The following is an 18,258-nucleotide window of genomic DNA, read 5'->3' as shown; positions in this document are numbered from 1 at the left end:
GTTACCGTGGTTAATATGAGGATGAAATAAGGTGTGGTTCTAATCTGAGGGTGCTGTTGTCTCCCTTCCCTGCTGGGGGACACTTGGCAATGTCTGGAGGCATTTTTGGTTGTCACAACTGGCAGGGAAAGATATTACTGGCAACTAGTGGCTAGAGGTTGAGGATCCTGCTAAACACACTATAATATACTCTAGGGGCTCCCGACTTCAGCTCAGGTCATGATCTCAGGGTTTGTGGGTTCGAGCCCCACATCGAGCTCTGTGCTGACAGCTCAGAGCCTGGAGCCTGCTTCAGATTCTGTGTCTCCCTCGCTCTCTACCCCTCCCCTGCTTACACTCTTTCAAAAATAAACATTAAAAAAATAAACAAATAAACATTCTACAATAGTTTTCCAGCCCAATGTCGGAAGTATAACCCTGTAACCCCATGTTCATAAAGCCCTCAGTAAGTGCCAGATATAAAGATTCAATAAGCAGGGACACTATTGATGTTCTTTCTGCCCTCTAAATCATAAGCAGGGTGGCCTGACCCTCGGTATGGTTCTCACACCAGGAAGCTGAGCCTGGCCCACTTGGGACACAGAACATTCACTCGGTGCCAGGCCCTGTGCTGATATGTGTCTCCTCCCATGACCCCTCAACAACCTATGAGGTGTCCTGCTATTATTAGTACCTTCTCAGAGGAGGAAACAGGTTAAGGGATGTTCACCAGTCACAAAGCTAGAAAGGAACTGTACTTAAACTTAGATCTGGGGGCGCCTGGGTGGCGCAGTCGGTTAAGCGTCCGACTTCAGCCAGGTCACGATCTCGCGGTCCGTGAGTTCGAGCCCCGCGTCGGGCTCTGGGCTGATGGCTCAGAGCCTGGAGCCTGTTTCCGATTCTGTGTCTCCCTCTCTCTCTGCCCCTCCCCCGTTCATGCTCTGTCTCTCTGTCCCAAAAATAAATAAACGTTGAAAAAAAAAATTAAAAAAAAAATAATAAAATGAACATTTTTTTTGAAGAAAAAAAAAAAAAACTTAGATCTGTCTGCTCTGAAGGCACAGAACAGTGGCAGAGCATATATAAGGCCAACTTTTTTTTTTTTCCACCAGAAAAAGTAGGGTGTGTTCTAGTTTATGTATAAAAATCTCTCTAGATAGGAACACAATAAATACACTGGCGACAATGGATGTCTCTGGAGAGAACTGGGAACCAGGGAGGAAGGGCAACTTTTCACTGTTGTATTTGGAACTTGTGAATGTATTATGTATCCAAAATATAAATAAAACTGAAATTAAAGACTGTTCTTTAACTACCAGTGTTTTCCTGAGTTGCCTGGGTTTGAGCACCTGGGGTGCTTGTTAAAAATACAGATTCTAGATCTACACAGACCAACTTGAATTGGAACCTCTAGGGGAAAAGCTTGGAAAGCTACATTTTACAAGCCAATCTGGTGATTTTTTGACTTAGGAAAGAAAATAAACCTAAGGGGCGCCTGGCTGGCTCAGTCGCTGGAGCGTGTGAGTCTTGACCTCGGGGTTGTGGGTTTCAGCCCCACATTGGGTGTGGAGATTACTTAAACATAAAACTGAAAGAAAGGAAAGAAAGGAAAGAAAGGAAAGAAAGGAAAGAAAGAAAGAAAGAAAGAAAGAAAGAAAGAAAGAAAGAAAGAAAGAAAGAAAGAAAGAAAGAAAACAAAGAGGGGAGGGGAAAGGTGAGGAGGGAAGGGAAGACCTAAGACTGGAGTCGTAGCCCAGAAGTTAGTGCAGCCAGCTCCCAAGTCTTTGCAGAAGCAAAGAGGTGGCCAGGTGACGGGGCTGCATGGAAGATGGCCAGGTCTTCTCTGGGGAGCAACGGAGAGCTTCACACAGGGGGCCCTGCTCCCCACTATTCAGTCCCAGTCAGAAGGCCGTCCAAGGACAGGGGAGAGAGTAGGTCCTGGTGCGTGAGATGCAGGAGAGAGGCAAGAAGCTGCAATAGGAAAAAGGAGCGCCCCTGCCCCACTCAGCCCACAAAACTGCTCTTATCGCATCTGTTTGCACAGAAGGACAAGAACCTGAAGCCACGCTTTGCCCCAACGAACTCTGACTTCACTCAGAGGACTTTGTTTTTATAAAATCCCATATTGTATTGTGTTTCTGGGACCCACAGAGGTCTCAAACTCAAAGGCCCATGGTGGGGAGCCAGGCAAGTAACATAAACGAGGCTGGCCTGGTGTGAGACAAGAAGGAGAGGTGGGGTCTGTGGCAAACACATCTCCTGGGGAAGAAGGCGGCTGCAACTCAGTTCCTTCTCACTGATGCTCTGCAAGAAGGTGGGACCAGTCCTCCTGCTGCTGCTGGATCTTCCAATTTCTTAAGCAAAGCCAGAATCCACACATATGACTTTTGTGAGAGGCTGGGCTCTGAGCCAGACTTTCTAGGTTCGAATTCTAGCCAATTACACTTAACCTCTTTGGGCATCAACTTTTGTCATCTGCAAAATGGAGATCAACATTCCTGCCAAAACATCACGTTGGGGAAGCCAGGCTGAGGTGGCATTCTACAAAACCACAGGCCCAGACTCCAAAAATGTCGATGTCATAAAGGACAAGAAAAGGCTGTTCCAAATTTAAGAGCAACTAAAGAGACGTGACAGCTCAGTGCAACACCCGGGTAAAATCACTGCTAGAAAGGACGTGATGAGGACACGTGGAGAAGTCAACATACATGTCGTTATTAAACAGTACTGCGTCAATATCAAATTTCCTGAATTTGATCACTGAATTGAGGTTATGTAGGAGAAATGTCCTTGGTTTTAGAAGGAAGTATCTAAGCATGAAGGGTGGTATCTGCAACCAATGCACATGGCTCAGGGGAGAAACACACAGTTCACCCCCATCATTCAGTTTCAGCATCTGGGCACCTGCCTCCTTGCTGAGGTCAAACGGCACTGTTCTGTCTTCTTGTTTCAGCTTTCCTAAACGAGTGTTCTTTTCATGTCGTCTATTTAGTGCCACGTTGTTCACATTCGGTGCTTTTCGTCGGCGATTTTGCTACTAATAAACTGTTAAGAATTTTTTAATTTTTATTTTAAGTAGGCTTTGTGCCAATGTGGGGCTTGAACTCACAACCCCAAGATCAAGAGCTGCACGCTCCACCAATGGAGGCAGCCAGGTGCCCCGGTGATTTTGCTATTTAAAAAGAAGGCAGTAGGGTGCCTGGCTGGCTCCATCAGTGAAGCACGCAATTCTTGATCTCGGGGTTGTGAATTCGAGCCCCATGTTGGGTGTAGAGATTGTTTAAAAATAAAAATCTTTAAACAAACAAACAACCCAGAAACACATAAAACAAGGTTTAACCTATTGAACGGCTGACAAAATATTGTGACCAGAGCCTCATAGGAACCACAGGAGCAATGGTTCAATACTAATTCAGTGTTCATGATGACTTTGTAGAACACAACTGCTATGAATGACAAGAATTGACTGTATATGTATTTCAGTTGCTATTCTCGCAACTTTTTTGTAGGTTTTTAAATTTTCAAAATAAAATGTTAACAAAATTTCTCACTTAGAGGCTCACCTGACTGGGGTGCCAGAATTCATACCAGGCAGTCCAGACCCAACAAAGACAGACACAAGAGGTGTCCCTTATGAGTATATTTATGTGTATACAGACACAGACACACACACACACACACACACACACACACACGACACTGAATGGGGAGGGGGATCAAGACAGAAAAAACAAGAAGCATCCAAGTGGCACTGGCACAGGGGAGGAGGAGGGACAAAGGGAGCATTTGTCCCCACTGTGGCTCCCACCGGCGGCCTCCTAACAGGAGGTAAACCCAAAGCTGGAAGAACAGGAAGTGCTTATTCTCTTAGAGGAAAGTTTCAAAGTGCAGTCATTTCTCTTAAAAAAAAAAAAAAATAAAGAAGAAGAAGCCTCTTCCCTCCACTCTCTGCCCCCCTGAAAAAAGCCCAATCCCTGGAGCTGGCTGTCCTTAAGGCTGGGGCAGGACGAGGTCGTGGGGAGCGGCGTAAGGCCAAAGATCTGAAGTGCCCAGGCCCAGAAGGGCTTATGCATAGTGGCTGCCGGGCGTCAGGGGGTGATCCCCTCTGTGGTCCAGCTGGTCCTGCAAGCGGGCGAACTCGGCCAGCTCGTTGAGCTCCTGGAACTGTCGGTCCGTCTTATGGCTGACCAATGAACGGTAGAAGTGGACGGCAAAGACGATGAAGACCAGGCCAAAAGGGACCATGATGGTGGTGGAGGCGATGGCGGCGGCTTGGCCCGGAGTGATGCCACCAGTGCTGCTGACGTTGGCGACTGCATCGCTGGCCGGGGGCTTGCTGGTGGGCCGCAGCTGCCCGGGCTGCTTCTTGAGAGGCAAGAACTTGACCCAGCAGAGCAGCACCACTTCAGCCAGGAAGAGCAGCGTGCCGATGACCGTGGAAAAGGCCCAGGCCAGCTCGATGTGGCGGTGCATGCGCTCATGGGGTGACTCCTTGACCGAGTTGAGGTTATGCACGTTACTCACCGCCTCGATGTTGGGCAGGATGCAGGTGCTGATCATAAGTGCAAACAGGTGCACGGCCACCAGCACCGTGGTGCATGCACTAAAGGCGATGAGCAGCCCAGGAGGGTAGTCATGGTCGGCATCTAGCTGTACCTCCACCATCGCCACCTAGGGGCAGGGGAGAGGCAGGCTGAGTGCCAGGATTGTCATGGCCCACAGAACCACACTCAAATCCTGGCTCCCCTCCCATCAAGCTCTCGGACCCTGGGCAAATCAACCTGGCCTCTCCAAGCCTCGGTTTCCTGATCTATATAACGGGGGTAAGAGCACCCCCTCACTTAGGGTTGAGAAAGTACTAGTGAAGATAGCAGGTTTGGAGCCCAGGCTGCCTGGATGTGAATCTCAGTTCTGCTCTTCGCGGGCCACATGTCCTTGGGAAAGCCACTGAGCCTCAACGTCTTTATTTGTGAAACAGAGATATCACAGTTCACAGGATTATTTTAACAATGAAGTCAGAGGGATGCCTGGGTGGCTCAGTCGGTTGAGCATCCGGCTTCGGCTCAGGTCATGATCTCACGGTTTATGAGTTCAAGCCCCGCGTCGGGCTCTGCGCTGACAGCTCAAAGCCTGGAGCCTGTTTCAGATTTTGTGTCTCCCTCTCTCTCTGCTCCTCCCCTGCTCATGCTCTCTCTCTCAAAAATAAGTAAACATTAAAAAAAAAATTAAAAAAAAAAAATGAAACCAGAGTCCCTGGTACATGGTAAACATCTCCCAAATAGTATCCACTGCTCCTACCAACCAGCTAGGTATTAAAAGCCAAACCACAAACGGTTAAGATGGTAAGTTTGAGGGGCGCCTGCCTGGGTGGCTCAGTTAAGCGTCTGACTTTGGTTCAGGTCATGATCTTGTGGTTTGTGAGTTCGAGCCCTGCATCTGGCTCTCTGCTGTCAGCGCAGAGCGCTTTGGATTCTGTGATTCCAGAGCTCTCTGCCCCTCCCCCGCTCATGCTCTGCTTCTCAAAAAATAAACAAACTTAAAAAAAAAAGATGGTATGTTTGATGTATATTTTACTATGATACAGTTTGCATTAAAAAAAAAAAGCACAACCACCAAACCACCAGCGGCCCTCTCTGTTGGCCTAACATATGTTCCCAAGCACAGGCCTCTCCTTTACTCCCTGCTCCAGGGAGAAGGAGAGGGGCGGGGTAGAGAGATGAAGGCCCTCCCAGGCCAGGGCCAGCCCTTTCTAAGGACACAGTGCACCAACCAACTGAGGAACGTGAAGCTTCCTCAAAGAGACTGAGCCAGGCGCTGTTGCAGTGTGATTGGCAAGCCCTGGAGCCATCTCCTGCCCTCGCCCCAGCTCTGGGCCCCACGGCTGACGCACTAGCTGCTCCCCAGTTCCTGGAGACCTGTGGACCCAGGGTCACCAGGGGCACGTTCTGGGCCTGCCACCTGCTGCTTCTCACTTGGGCCTTGCAAATCACCCCCATGTGAAGATGCCAGCTCATCAGATCTGGACCAGGAACAGCGAGCAGTGGGCACACTGCCAGGGTCTGCCTGCCAGGCTGAAGGGACTGGGGCAGCAAACGCCAATGGCAATACCATTAAGGATAGTGAGTGGCCTTTCATAAAATGTTTGCTATGTGGGTACCAGGCTCAGAGAGGGGAGGTGCAATGCTGAAATGTATCCACTAGCCCCATACCAGGCGACCCTGACCCCTCCTTACCCCGGAGGCGGGGGGGTGGGGCTCTTTCTTTCCCCACTAGCTCTCCTGCCTGTTTGCCTGGCCCTGCTTGCTTTCATTTCTCATCTCTCTCTCTACCCTTCCTTTGACCAGGAAAGGCAGTGTGGGGCATTGGTCAGGATCACGGGCTCTAGAGCCAGGCTGCCTGGCTTTAAACCCTGACTCCTCTGCCCTTTATTCAGCTGTGATTCTAGCAAGCTCCTTCAACTTTCTGGGCCTCAGTTTCCTTATCTGTAAAATGGGAATAATAGCACATGACTCAGAGCATTGTCGTGAGGACCGAGTTAATCCCATGTAAAATACTTAGTGCCTGGCAGAAAGTAAACACTCAATAAAAGTGAGCTTTATTATCATTTTTTCAGTTTAGAAACCTTCATCCCCAAACCCACTATCTCTATATGGAATTGTCTGGAGTTTCTACTCTCCACTGGAAGGGTATACCTGGACTGAAAGAACACCAAGGCCAAAGTGAGGGGCCTGAGTCTGGCTCCAGAACCACCTTCCTTATTTGACCTTGGTCAAAACTTTCCCCTCTTGTCTGTAAAAGGAGGGAACATGGCGAGATTAAGGTCACAGGCTAAAGCTAATCTGGGGTCTGACACCTTGAGAATCTGATGAAAATAATGGATATCCTCCTTCGAACATCCAGGCATATATATTCACAGGGCTTTTCAGACAATTTCAACGAGATTCACAGACTTGCCCCAGACTTGCCCCAGTTGATGACTGTATGAACTGTTCAGCCCAGGAGTTTACAAAATGTTTCAAACTCATATAAATCTGGGGCAGTGCCATCAGGATTTCAACTGTTTTTTAAGATCACTGGTGGCCTAATGCCAATCCTGAGAATTCTTAGTACACACGGGTGAGGGCAGGCCATCAGGGCACAGTGAGTTAAGGGACACAGTTAAGGGACACATCCCAGGGACCCCTGTTCTCAGCCACCAAGCCTGCCCACGCTGGAAAGGGAGAGGGACACCCTCCAGCAATGCATGCCTTCTGCCACCACCTCCCCACCCCCAGCACTTCCTCTTCCTGTTTTTGGCCTGTTGCCCCGGAACCTGAAACTGGAGAAGGGACAAGCAGGAGAGCCCGCTGGCTGCTTGGCTGCCTCAGGTCCACTGGCTATTTATTCACTCACTGGAAATATCCAGACCCATGAGGTACATCAGGCTGAACTGAATGCTGGGGTATATTCCAGGGGGACATATACAGGTAACTAATCTGTTCCCTTACCTGGTGTCTCCCCTTCTATGTAGCCATTAAGGATGAACTGGCTTCTCCACTTACAAAGCTGGTGACCTTGGACAAGTATTTCAACCTCTCTGTGTCACATCAATAAAACAGGGGCCCACTTCTTATGGTTGTTATGACCATTTAATGAGCTAATGAATATAAAGCCCTTGGAACAGGAGCTGGCATACAGTAAGCTTAACAAAGTATCAACGATTATGAGCAACATCATTATTCTTTTACAAATGAGGAAAAATGGGCTCAGAGAGGCGAGGTCAGACTGCTTCTAAGTGGGAGCTCTGAACTCAGATCCATGTGGCTTTAAAGCCCATGTGCAAAGTGGATAATAGAAGCTCTTTCTCATCTGGGTGCCCCTACAGACTGAATGCTTCTGTTCCCTCTAAATTCTCACCTTGAAACCCTAATCCCCAGTGTAACAGTAGTAGGAGGTGGGGCCTTTGGGAGATGATTAGGTCAGGAGGGTGGAGCCCTCGCAACGGGTTAGTGTCCCTACAAAAGAGAGCCCGGGGGCACCTGGGTGGCTCAGTGGGTTAAGCATCCACTCTTGACATCGGGTCAGGTCATGATCTCACTGTTGCTGAGATGGAGCCCTGCGGAGCCTGCCTGGGATTCTCTCTCCCTCTCTCTCTGCCCCTCCCCTGCTTGTGCTCTCTCTCTCAAAATAAATATATAAAAAAAAAAAGGGGGGGGTGTATGTGTTTATGCATGGAACCTGCTTAGGATTCCCTCTCTCTCTCTCTCTCTCTCTCTCTCTGTCGTTCTCCCCCGATCACACTCTCTAAAAGAAAAAGAACAAAAAGAGTGAGAGAGCCCAGAGAGCCCCTTGCCACTCCAGCCATGGGAGGGCAGAGTGAGTAGACAGCAGCTTTGAATCAGGAAGCCAGCCCCTCCACAGATTCCGAATCTGCTGACACCTTGATCTTGGACGTCCAGTCTCCAGAACTGTGAGGAAATAAATGTCTGTTGTTTATAAGCCACCCAGTTTGTTATTCTGGTACAGCGGCCCAGATGGACTAAGACAGTTGCTGAGGAGACTAAATAAGGTCTTGACATGTAAGCATTTACCACAGGGCCAGGCTACAGGAGGTGCACAATAAATTTTAGTTAAAAAGAAAAACATGGGGCTTGAAGCAGAAGAGAAATAGCCCAGGGGTGCCTGGTTGGCTCCGTGGGTAGAGTATGCGGCTCTTGATCTTGGGGTCATGAGTTCGAGCCTCATGTTGGGTGTTGAGATTGCTTAAATATAAACTTTAACAGAGAGAGAGAGAGAGAGAGAGAGAGAGAGACAGAGAGAGAGAGAGAGACAGAGAGAGAGAGAGAGAAAGAAATAGCCCCTGGACACCCTCAGCTGATCCCATGAGAGAACTGACCCCATGAGCCAAGGTTCTACCCCCTGGGGTGGGTGAGAGGGTCAGATCCCCACTCTGGGCCTCATCTGCCCAAGTTCCAAACCTGGGGCATAAGGGGAAAGTGTGCCCCAAACCACACGGTGCCAGATGGCTACCTCAGCAGGACAGAGACCATGCTTTCCACACCATTTGTCATACTCACAGGATCCAGGACCAGAAATCACAGCTGTTGGAACGGACTTGACCTGGGGACACCAGAACTGGCCAGCTCTCCCAGAGGTCTTGAGCTGGGGAGAGGCTGGCAGCAAAGCCTGAAACGCTGGGCACTTTGAGGAAGAGGAAAAGCCCTGCTCCCAAGCTCTGGAAGAAACCCCATTACCCTCACCAGCCCCTATAATTCCTGGGGCTTTGACCATGCAGGCTGGCCGTATGTACTGTTCCCACACTAGGGGCAGAGTTCAGTGCCGTGGGGCTGCGGAAAGAATAATGTGGACTGAGAAGGAACGGATGGCACGCGTCTTGGATCCTGATGAAAACCATTCACAGGAATACAAGCCACTGTTTTTTCCAGAACGCTTCCCGCTTGGGAAATCTTCCCACAGATAGCAAGAGTAAAGTCAAGGGGGCCTCGCGGAATCTGGCAGGCGACTCCCAGGGCCCCAGCTCAGTCCCAGAGAGATCAGATCAGATCAGATTGCAAGCAACTTCACAAGGTAAATATAGCCAGAGTGCTGGGCCTGTTAACCCAAAATAAACAGCTCCCAGCCAGCCAAGGGCCTGCTTGAACCTGGCCACATGGGGCCTAAAGGGATAGGAAGGACGAGAGACTGCCAGCCCCACCTCACACTGGTCCGTGGATCCCGCACAGTGAACACTGGGATGCCAATTTTCAAGTATGAGACAAGAAGATGACCATAGGACTCTACAAAGGGTGGGGCCTGGCTGGCTTTGCCAGGCATGTGCCCGCTATGCCCGAATGCCAACCATCATTCCTCGCCCCTGCTGGGCTCCATGGAGACCCCTGCCACCTGGTGACTCGAGGTCCAGGCCCTTCTGAGACAGTCCTCCCATGCCTGGCCCGACCCCAGCACCCACAGTTGGGAGAGCCAACTGTCCTTTTCTAAGCCGAAGCTTCACTGTTCACTCCTTAAGGAGGGTGGGTGGCTGGGCCTGGAACAGGAGGGCCACCAAGCATAGCCACCCAGGTCATCCAGAGTTGTCTGAGCCTGCCGCACTACCTCAAATGCAAACCATTTATTAAGAAAGAATTGAGGCCTTGTCTAGTGGTTTATAAACTCTTTTGACCACTTCAGTCTAGTACTCCAAATGTTTCCATAAAGAGAAACACATTTGTAACAGAAACAAAAGTTTCCCCAAACAATACTTCTTTTTTTTTTTTTTAATTTTTTTTTTAACGTTTATTCATCTTTGAGAGACAGAGAGAGACAGAGCATGAGTGGGGAAGGGGCAGAGAGAGAGGGAGACACAGAATCCGAAGCAGGCTCTGGGCTCTGAGCTGTCAGCACAGAGCCCGGCGTGGAGCTCGAACTCATGAACTGTGAGATCATGACCTGAGCCGAAGTCGGACGCTCAACCAACTGAGCCACCCAGGTGCCCCACAATACTTCTTCTTAAAGGAAGGTAATATAGCCTATCCTTACAACACCCAATGCATGCTATTTCATTCCATTCTTATTTCATTTGAAAACAACAACAACAACAACAACAACAACAACAAAACAAAAAACAAAAACCTGGTGGTGATTCACTAAATATAGGTCATAAGCTAAATTTGTTGAACTTGCTGGTTGGGGGAAGGACAGGCCTAGGCTCTTTCTTTCTTTCTTTCTTTTTAAAATTTTTAAAAAAATATTTATTTGGGGGGAGGGGCAGAGGGAGAGAGAGACACAGAATCCAAAGCAGGCTCCAGGCTCTGAGCTGTCAGCCCAGAGCCTGATGGAGGGCTTGAACTCATGAACCCTGAGATCATAACCCGAGCCAAAGTTAGAAGCTCAACCAACTGAGCCACCTAGGCACCCCTGGGCTTTCTCTTGATCTAGCTAATTCCAATTCCTTGGTTTTACCTTCCAAGTCACCCCTGTTCTGTGGCCTCTCAGGTGAGGATGAGACCATTCACCTACTTATGGGAAATATGTATTGAGAGCTTACTATGTGCCTGGAGGACCTTGTGGCTCCGAGAAAGTGCAGGAACTAGGACAGCAAAATCTCTGCCCCAGCGAGCATGGCAGGCACTGAATATTTAGGCAAAATAAGTATTTTCAGATTGTGGTAAATGTCCTTCAATCCACACTCTCCTGCTACTACACTTATCGAACATGTCCTAAAGACGTAACTATATGACTTGCTTCCTCCACTATACTCTTATTTCCTGTTTCCCCAGGATCCAGCACTGTTCCTCTTCCCTCTAGGGGCCACGGTAAAACACTGTCGAAGAAATAAATCAGGGACACCTGGGTGGCTCAGTTGGTTAAGCGTCCAACTTCAGCTCAGTTTGTGATCTCGCAGTTCATGAGTTCAAGCCCCGTGTCAGGCTCTGTGCTGACAGCTCAGAGCCTGGAGCCTGCTTCGGATTCTGTGTCTCCCTCTCTCTCTGCCCCTCCCTCACTTGCACTCTGTCTCTCTCTGTCTCTCAAAAATAAATAAACATTAAAAAAAAAAAAAAAAGCTACCCAGAAGTCCCATTAGAGAGAAACCTGCTGGCTTTTACTTAAACTTTCTCAGCTTTACTTCTCCAAGGGACCCCACCCCAGCCCCAAACATTGATTACTATCATCTTAAGAAACCCTAGAGTTCTCTCCTTCACCAGACCTGGACCCAACAACTGGCAGAACTCAATACAAATCCCAGCTGAAAATTCCAGAAATGCAGGACAGACACTTGTGAAGTTTTACAAAAGGCTTCTCTGCGAGGCAGGGAGCACCCTCCCCTTGGGGCATTAGACAAATTTCCATTTATAAACAGCCTGGAGTGCAGAACCCCACATCTGGAAGGATTCAAAGGCCCAGCTATCAACCAGCTACAGCAGCCAGAGGGCAGTTAAGCAGAAATGGCTCCAAGTCAGACCTACCAGTCCATGAATTTTACTAGCTGGGTATCTTAACTTCTATGTTTCTAAGAGCCTTAGTTTTTCTATCTATAGTAAGTATCTTTTAGAGTTGGTCTGAGGAGGAGGGCCTGGGTGGCTCAGTTGGGTTAAGTGTCTGACTCTTGATTTTGGTTCTGGTCATGATCTCATGGTTCATGGCTAGGGAGTTTGACACCAGCACTGATAGCTAGAGATTCTCTCTCTGCCCCTCCCCCACTCGAGCTCTTTCTCTCTCTCTCTCTCTCTCTCTCAAAAATAAATAAACTTAAAAAAAAAAAAAAAGAGTTGATCTGAGGATAAAATAAGAATGAAAGAAAAGGGTCCAGGGCCATTCATATCTAGTGGTTAGTAAATAGTAGTAACATCATCAAGATTATTCTAGAATTCATCGCACAACTCCTCTCCTCCAAAACCTTAATGCCTCCCACTGCCTACACAAGAATTCAGATTTCCAAAACAGCCAGTCAAAGCCAAGCAACACCTTACCTGACTAGATTCACCTTTCTCAACTACTCCCTACACACCCTCAACTCCAGCCACACCTGCCCCGCCACCTTTCCCTGAGACCCTAAATTTCCCATTTTGTAACTTTGCTCCCAACACTTCCTCTGATAGGAGGGTTCTTCCCGAGCTCTGACTCTATCACCTCTGGAATCACACTCTTTGGAATCAGTTCACCCCTGGGGCGCCTGGCTGGCTGGCTCAGTGGGTAGAGCGTTCAACTCTTGATGGTGGGGTTGTAAGTTCAAGCCCCACGTTGGGTATAGAGATAACTTAAAAAAAAAAAAAAAAGAACAAGAAATCAGTTAACCCTTACCAAAGTAGTCCCATGGGAACAAGGGTGAGCGAGATTCCTGAAAACCTGGGCCAGGTATGTTCTAAGTGCTTTGCAAGTACTAACGCAATGAACCCTCACACCAACTCTGTGAGGCAGGTACTGCCATTATCCTCATTTTACAGGTAAGGAAGCGAAGGCCCCGAGACATTACGTGACTTCCCCAGGACCTCACAGTTGTAAGCGGTAAAGCCGGGATTTAAACCCAAGTTGTCTGGCTCCAGAGTCCTTGTTCTTTCTTTGCTCTGCCGTATTCAGGCCTCGAGCTCTGTCCTCCTACCACTCCCGGTGTTTCCCCCTAGCGATGCGGCCACCCCAGGGTCACAGGGCTCTGCAGCTCACCAGCCAAGCAATCCCAGCCAAATTATCCACCTGAGACAAAGCACCTGCCTTCGCCTGCCCTCCACAGATCGTGTGAAGATCACAAGAGATGGTGCAAATAAAACACTTAGCACAACGCCTGGCCTACTGCAAGAGCCCAATCAACAAAAGCAATGATTACTATTTAGTAATTAGCACTATGAGTAGTAACAGTTATTTCTTACTCGTCTCCATGCCCCCCTGAACTCTGAACGTATCCCAGAGGCTCAATGTCTTATGATTTCAGCCTTTCCTTCCAACTCATTTTCACAGACATTCCAAGCAACTTCTGAACCCGTTCTGGGACCCGGGAACAAAAGGGTGCTGGCGGGCAGAGAACTTGAGGAGGCAGATAATCCAAAAATAATTGATCCCAGGTTGTGGAAAGCATTTTGTTTACGGCAGCAAGCTGACCTTCCCAATTATCTTCTGCTTAGGCTAACGTTACAGCCTGCCCTCCGCAGCAAACCAAGATTGCCAGTGTGCTTGCCATGGTCCCGCAAGGCACAGGGTCAGGCCGAGGGGGCTGCCTCTCACTTAGATAAACTGAGGCACAGGTGACTTGAGTCATACCCGCATCTCCAGGAGCTCCTGCGGGATGCTGATCATGTGCTATGTATCCAGGGCCCCTGGTTTAGGGAGTCCGGATGCTGAGCCTAGCAAAGGCATGCTGTTTCTAGAAACGCTGTCAGGAGTAGGATTCTTGTTTGCAGACGAGAGAGGGTCCAGCTACGGTGTGTACAATCAGATTCTGACGATTCCTCAACCTCTGGTGGGCTCAGTGAGGACTCATAACGAATCCTCATGCAAGACGAGAGCAGGATAGGTACCCGTTTTGTCCACATGAGGAAACTGGCTTCAAAGAATATAAGCCGCTTATCTGAGATCCTGCAGCCTATCTCCCCAGCACATCAGGGCACCTGGCCAGGCCCTTCCGCCCACAAGGGGGGAGTCTCTCAATCCCCTCCGGGCTCTTCAGAGACCCTCCCTCAATCTCACCTGCTGAGCAGGTGAGCCTGGTAGCCTTGCCAACTCTCCTACCTTTGGAGACGGGAGGTCACATCAGTGCCTCTGGTTTTCCATGTCTCTAGGAAGGAAGCCCTCTGGGGGCAGGAAGTTGGTTGTGCTGACTCACGGGCCAAGGGAGAGTAGTCCAGGAAACGTGCCACTGTTTCCATGGTGCCGGGCTGTGTGGCACCCCTTCCTCTCAGAGGCTCACTCACAAGGCTGGGTGTCTGTTGTGGGGAGTGGAGCAAGGTAGACCTGCCTGCCTCTTCGATCTGTCTGTCCAGGCCAACTCCATTTCTCCCATAGATTTACAGACTCACAACAGTTGCCCCCTTGTAACCACTTTCCCAGAACGCAGGCTGTGATGGGGCTGGCCCCTCCCTGTCAGAAGAACTTTGGGGAGTTCATCTGTGGAGCCAGGAAGCCTTCTCCACCCTGACCAGGGAAAATATAAAGATTTTTCTTTTGTAGGTTTTTTTTTTTTTTTTTAAGTAATCTTTACACTTAACATGGGGCTCGAACTCACAACCCCGAGATCAAGAGTGGCATGCTCTTCCAACTGAGCCAGCCAGGCACCCCCTGACCAGGGAACTACAGGTCCCCAAGATAGAGTCTGGATGAGCCAAGGCCCACCCAATGCCACTGGCTGCCCTGCTTCCTGACTTCCTGCACCATATTCTTAGCAGGAGGAAGAGGAAGGTGCCATCTGATTGAGAGGCTAGCTTCTCCAGGCTTAACAGGACTCCAGAGGGCAGGAAAGTGCTACCCATTAGATCCTCAGTTCTCCCGAAGTGGGAAGGGGGCTGGGCAGTTATGAATTTATGACCCCAAGAAAAAGGGGAACAGGTATGCCACCATCTTAAATCCAGTGCACAGCTATGAGAAGCTAATGGTGTCACGCCCTGCCCCGAAACCGTAACGTTTTTATTTTGCTTAGAAGAAACTTTCCTGCTCTATTTCCCATCTCCCAGGAGTCCTGGTCGAACATGTCCCTGGCTGGACGTTGGTCAGAACTCCACATACCCACAAAAGGCAGAAGTGCCCAAGACAGTTCTGAGCCTGCAGACTCAGGTTCAAATCCTGCTCTAGTAGAGTACCGTATCGCCTTGGGAAAGTTCCGTGGCAAAACCACCTGAAAGGGTAGTTGAGGAATTAGTGTGGAACTTTGGGAACCTACAGGATGCCTAGTACAGGGTGAGTGACTGGTAAATGTCAGCTAGTCTTAAAGATTCTTCAGGCAAAAGGCTCAGACTTGTCTCCAAGGATCTGGGAATGACAGAACAGAATTCCATCATATGACCTAAACTAAACACTAGGGTGCCACTCCCTCACACAAACACACACATTCTCTCATCTCCTCTCAAGGGCTTCCTCGATTTAATTCTTTTTTTTTTTTTAATTTTTAAAAATGTTTATTCATTATAAACACAAACAGAGCACAAGTGGGGGAGGGGCAGAGAGAGAGGGAGACACAGAATCTGAAGCAGGTTCCAGGCTCTGAGCTGTCAGCACAGAGGGCGACAAGGGGCTGCGACTCGTGAGCGGAGCCGTGAGATATGACCTGAGCTGAAGTCCGACGCCCAACCGACTGAGCCACCCAGGCACCCCTAATTCTTAGAGATACTTCTAAATAGCAGCCTTCATTTACTGATTCAGAAATCAAGATCCAGAGAGAAATGTGTCTCAGGTCACCCAGGCAGTGGCAGACCTAGGGAGAGCTCTTCCCCACCGGACCACCTGGCTTTTCCACTGAGGCCCCGTGTGCTCTGGGCTTGCTCAGGGCTTCTAAAAAGTTCAGGCTCCATTGCGTCGGCCCACTTGTTTGTAGAACACAGGGAGAGTACCAGACACACTCCCAAGAAAACACGAGGGTGCAGCCACTCCCTCCCTCAAGGCCAAGAGCTTAGCTCATTCACTGGGGAGGCGGGAGTGCTCTGGGCTAGGGACCTTGTGGGGGGGGGGGGGAGACCCCACTCACATAGGTTGATGTCACACAGTGATAATCATGAATTGTTCTGTAGGCCCCGCCCTGGGAGACTCCAGGCCTGAAGGCATCCTCAGGGCCACTTCTTGGTCCAACCTGCAGCCTCACCTACACCGGCTCTCAGAGGCTTCTCACTGCAGCCCAGCCTGGCATGGGAAGAGGAAACTATGCCTGACCCCCCAGATCAGCTGAAAGCCCATTCATGGGGAATATGTCCCACTGGCCTCCCCACACCCAGTGACTCAGTGGCAAGTTTCTGAAGAGTAGACTGAGGGTGGAGAGCGGTTGTCAAAACCCCAGGCTGAGGCTCTCGGAAAATGCAGTGGGAGAAAGGTTGTCAGGAAATCCCCTCCACTAGGTGATAAAAGGGCATGGCCAATACCTTTTGGCCTCAAGTATGAGGTCATGTGAGAGACAGCTCGAGGGTCCCTCTCCACTTCTTGACACCTGCTCCCAAGGAGATCACACCCTTTCCGTCCTTCCTTTCCCCCTGAACATATGTGAGACTGTCTTCTTACAGATTCACTTCTAAGATACTGCTCTTTCCTCCCTACTTGCTGCATCAAACTTGCCCATTTGAAGGCACCTGAGCCCCCCAACCCTGGACAATTTCTATGACACCCAATCTCCCACACCAGGTGTCACTTGTCGCCCACTTTTCCTCACGTCCAGCACTCTGGACTTCCCACCCCCCAGCGTTCACAACACCTTTCTCCCAGATCTTTCCCGCATCCCCTGCCCTCCCGGCCCGCCCAGCTTGCTCCCTGTGGGCACCGTCGGGGCTGCGGGCGGGAGCGGCCAGGACAGGAGAGGGGGCAGGGCAGGGCGGCCCGAGCTCACCATGGCGAAGCCGGAGAGCAGAGCAGAGGTCCGGCTAGAGGCTTTGAGCTTGGCACGGCTCAAGTAAAGCTTGCGCCAGGACAGCGCCTGCATCGAGTGCTCGTTGAGGCTCATCACCTCGGAGTAACTCTGGCCGATCCAGTCCGGGTAGGTGACGGCGGCTGGCGGCGGCGACGACCCCGGGGTCTCCCCGTCCCCGCTGCGGCGGCGGCTCCGGCGGCTGCCGCTGGTGGTGCTGCCGCCGCTGAGGGGAAGCTCGGGGCTGTTGTTGTTCGGGGGCGGGGCGGGCTCCGGATGCATGGAGCACCGTGCAAAGGCGCGGGCCGGCCCGGGCGCCTGCGAAGGCAGCGGCCCCCACCCTCCGCCGCACCTCCGCCTCCGCCTGAGGCAGCCGCCGCCTGCCCCCCGCGCGGGCCGGGCCTGACCCAGACGGCCGCCAAGCACGAGAGGCAGGTCGAGGAAGCTGCTGCAGCCCCAACTCGCAGGCCCGCCGCGCCGCTTGCAAAAGCCCGGGGCGGCCCCGACGCGAGCCTGCGCGCTAGCCGGCGTCCAAGATCCTTGGTCCGGACCCTCGGCGCGCGCCGCGATTGGCCGCCCCCTTGGGCTCATTAGCATGGCCCCCGCCCATTCCTGACACCCCGCCCACGAGGAGGTGGGAGGTACCGGCGCAAGTCATGTGACTCGTGCCCTCCGACGGCACCGCCCACCGTCTCCGGCGCGGGCTACGAGCGTTTGCTCCTCTTTCTGGCAGCTCTCCAGGCCCTCAGGGCCGTGTCGAGCTCTCGCTGCCCGCGCCTCCCGTCTCAGCTGCTCCGATGGCCCCTCGCCCAGAGCTCGGACTCCTGGGTCGGGCCACCTGAGGTCACCTCTCGGCACCTCCTGAGGCCCGTTCCCCCTTGGAACTAAGTGGCTCAAGGTCTGTAGGAAAAAGCTGGCTGAGGTCTAGAGTTCATTCGGTCTTTACTTACTGAGCACCTACCAGGTGCCAACTTGTTTAGTCGCTCAGGGGTGAACAACATGGACAAAATCCCCTGCCTTCGTGGCGCTTATATTCTAGAGGGAAGACACACAAACACCAGGGAGTAAAATTATGATAGTTTAGAGGGTGATAAATATATCCGGGAAAAAAAAAAAAGGCAGGGTAAAGGAGATGAGTAGTGCCCGGGTTGCAATTTTTATTTAAGAATGCTGTGGTCGGGGAGTTTTGGTCTGTTTTGTTCAATCCGTTCACTTGACGGGTCACCAGCGTCTGATGTGTAGTAGGTTGGCTGGCACCCGATAAATATTTTTTG

The 18,258-nt window shown here is 50.7% G+C and overlaps 1 protein-coding gene across 1 annotated transcript; it reads right to left on the bottom strand.

The window, feature by feature from the left end:
* Positions 1 to 3,299: 3,299 nt before the first annotated feature.
* On the bottom strand, positions 3,300 to 17,493 carry ORAI1 (ORAI calcium release-activated calcium modulator 1). Its single transcript, XM_030336501.1, has 2 exons — positions 16,967 to 17,493; positions 3,300 to 4,650 (listed from the first exon to the last, which is right to left on the bottom strand). The coding sequence occupies exons 1-2, from the start codon at positions 17,264 to 17,266 to the stop codon at positions 4,045 to 4,047; spliced, it is 906 nt and encodes a 301-aa protein (XP_030192361.1). The 5' UTR covers positions 17,267 to 17,493; the 3' UTR covers positions 3,300 to 4,044.
* Between the last annotated feature and the right edge of the window lie 765 nt (positions 17,494 to 18,258).

This window comes from Lynx canadensis, chromosome D3 (genome assembly GCF_007474595.2).
Source record: "Lynx canadensis isolate LIC74 chromosome D3, mLynCan4.pri.v2, whole genome shotgun sequence".
Classification (NCBI taxonomy): Eukaryota; Metazoa; Chordata; class Mammalia; order Carnivora; family Felidae; genus Lynx; species Lynx canadensis.
The sequence above is the reverse complement of the archived record's forward strand: the minus strand, read 5'-3'. Positions and strand labels throughout refer to the sequence as shown.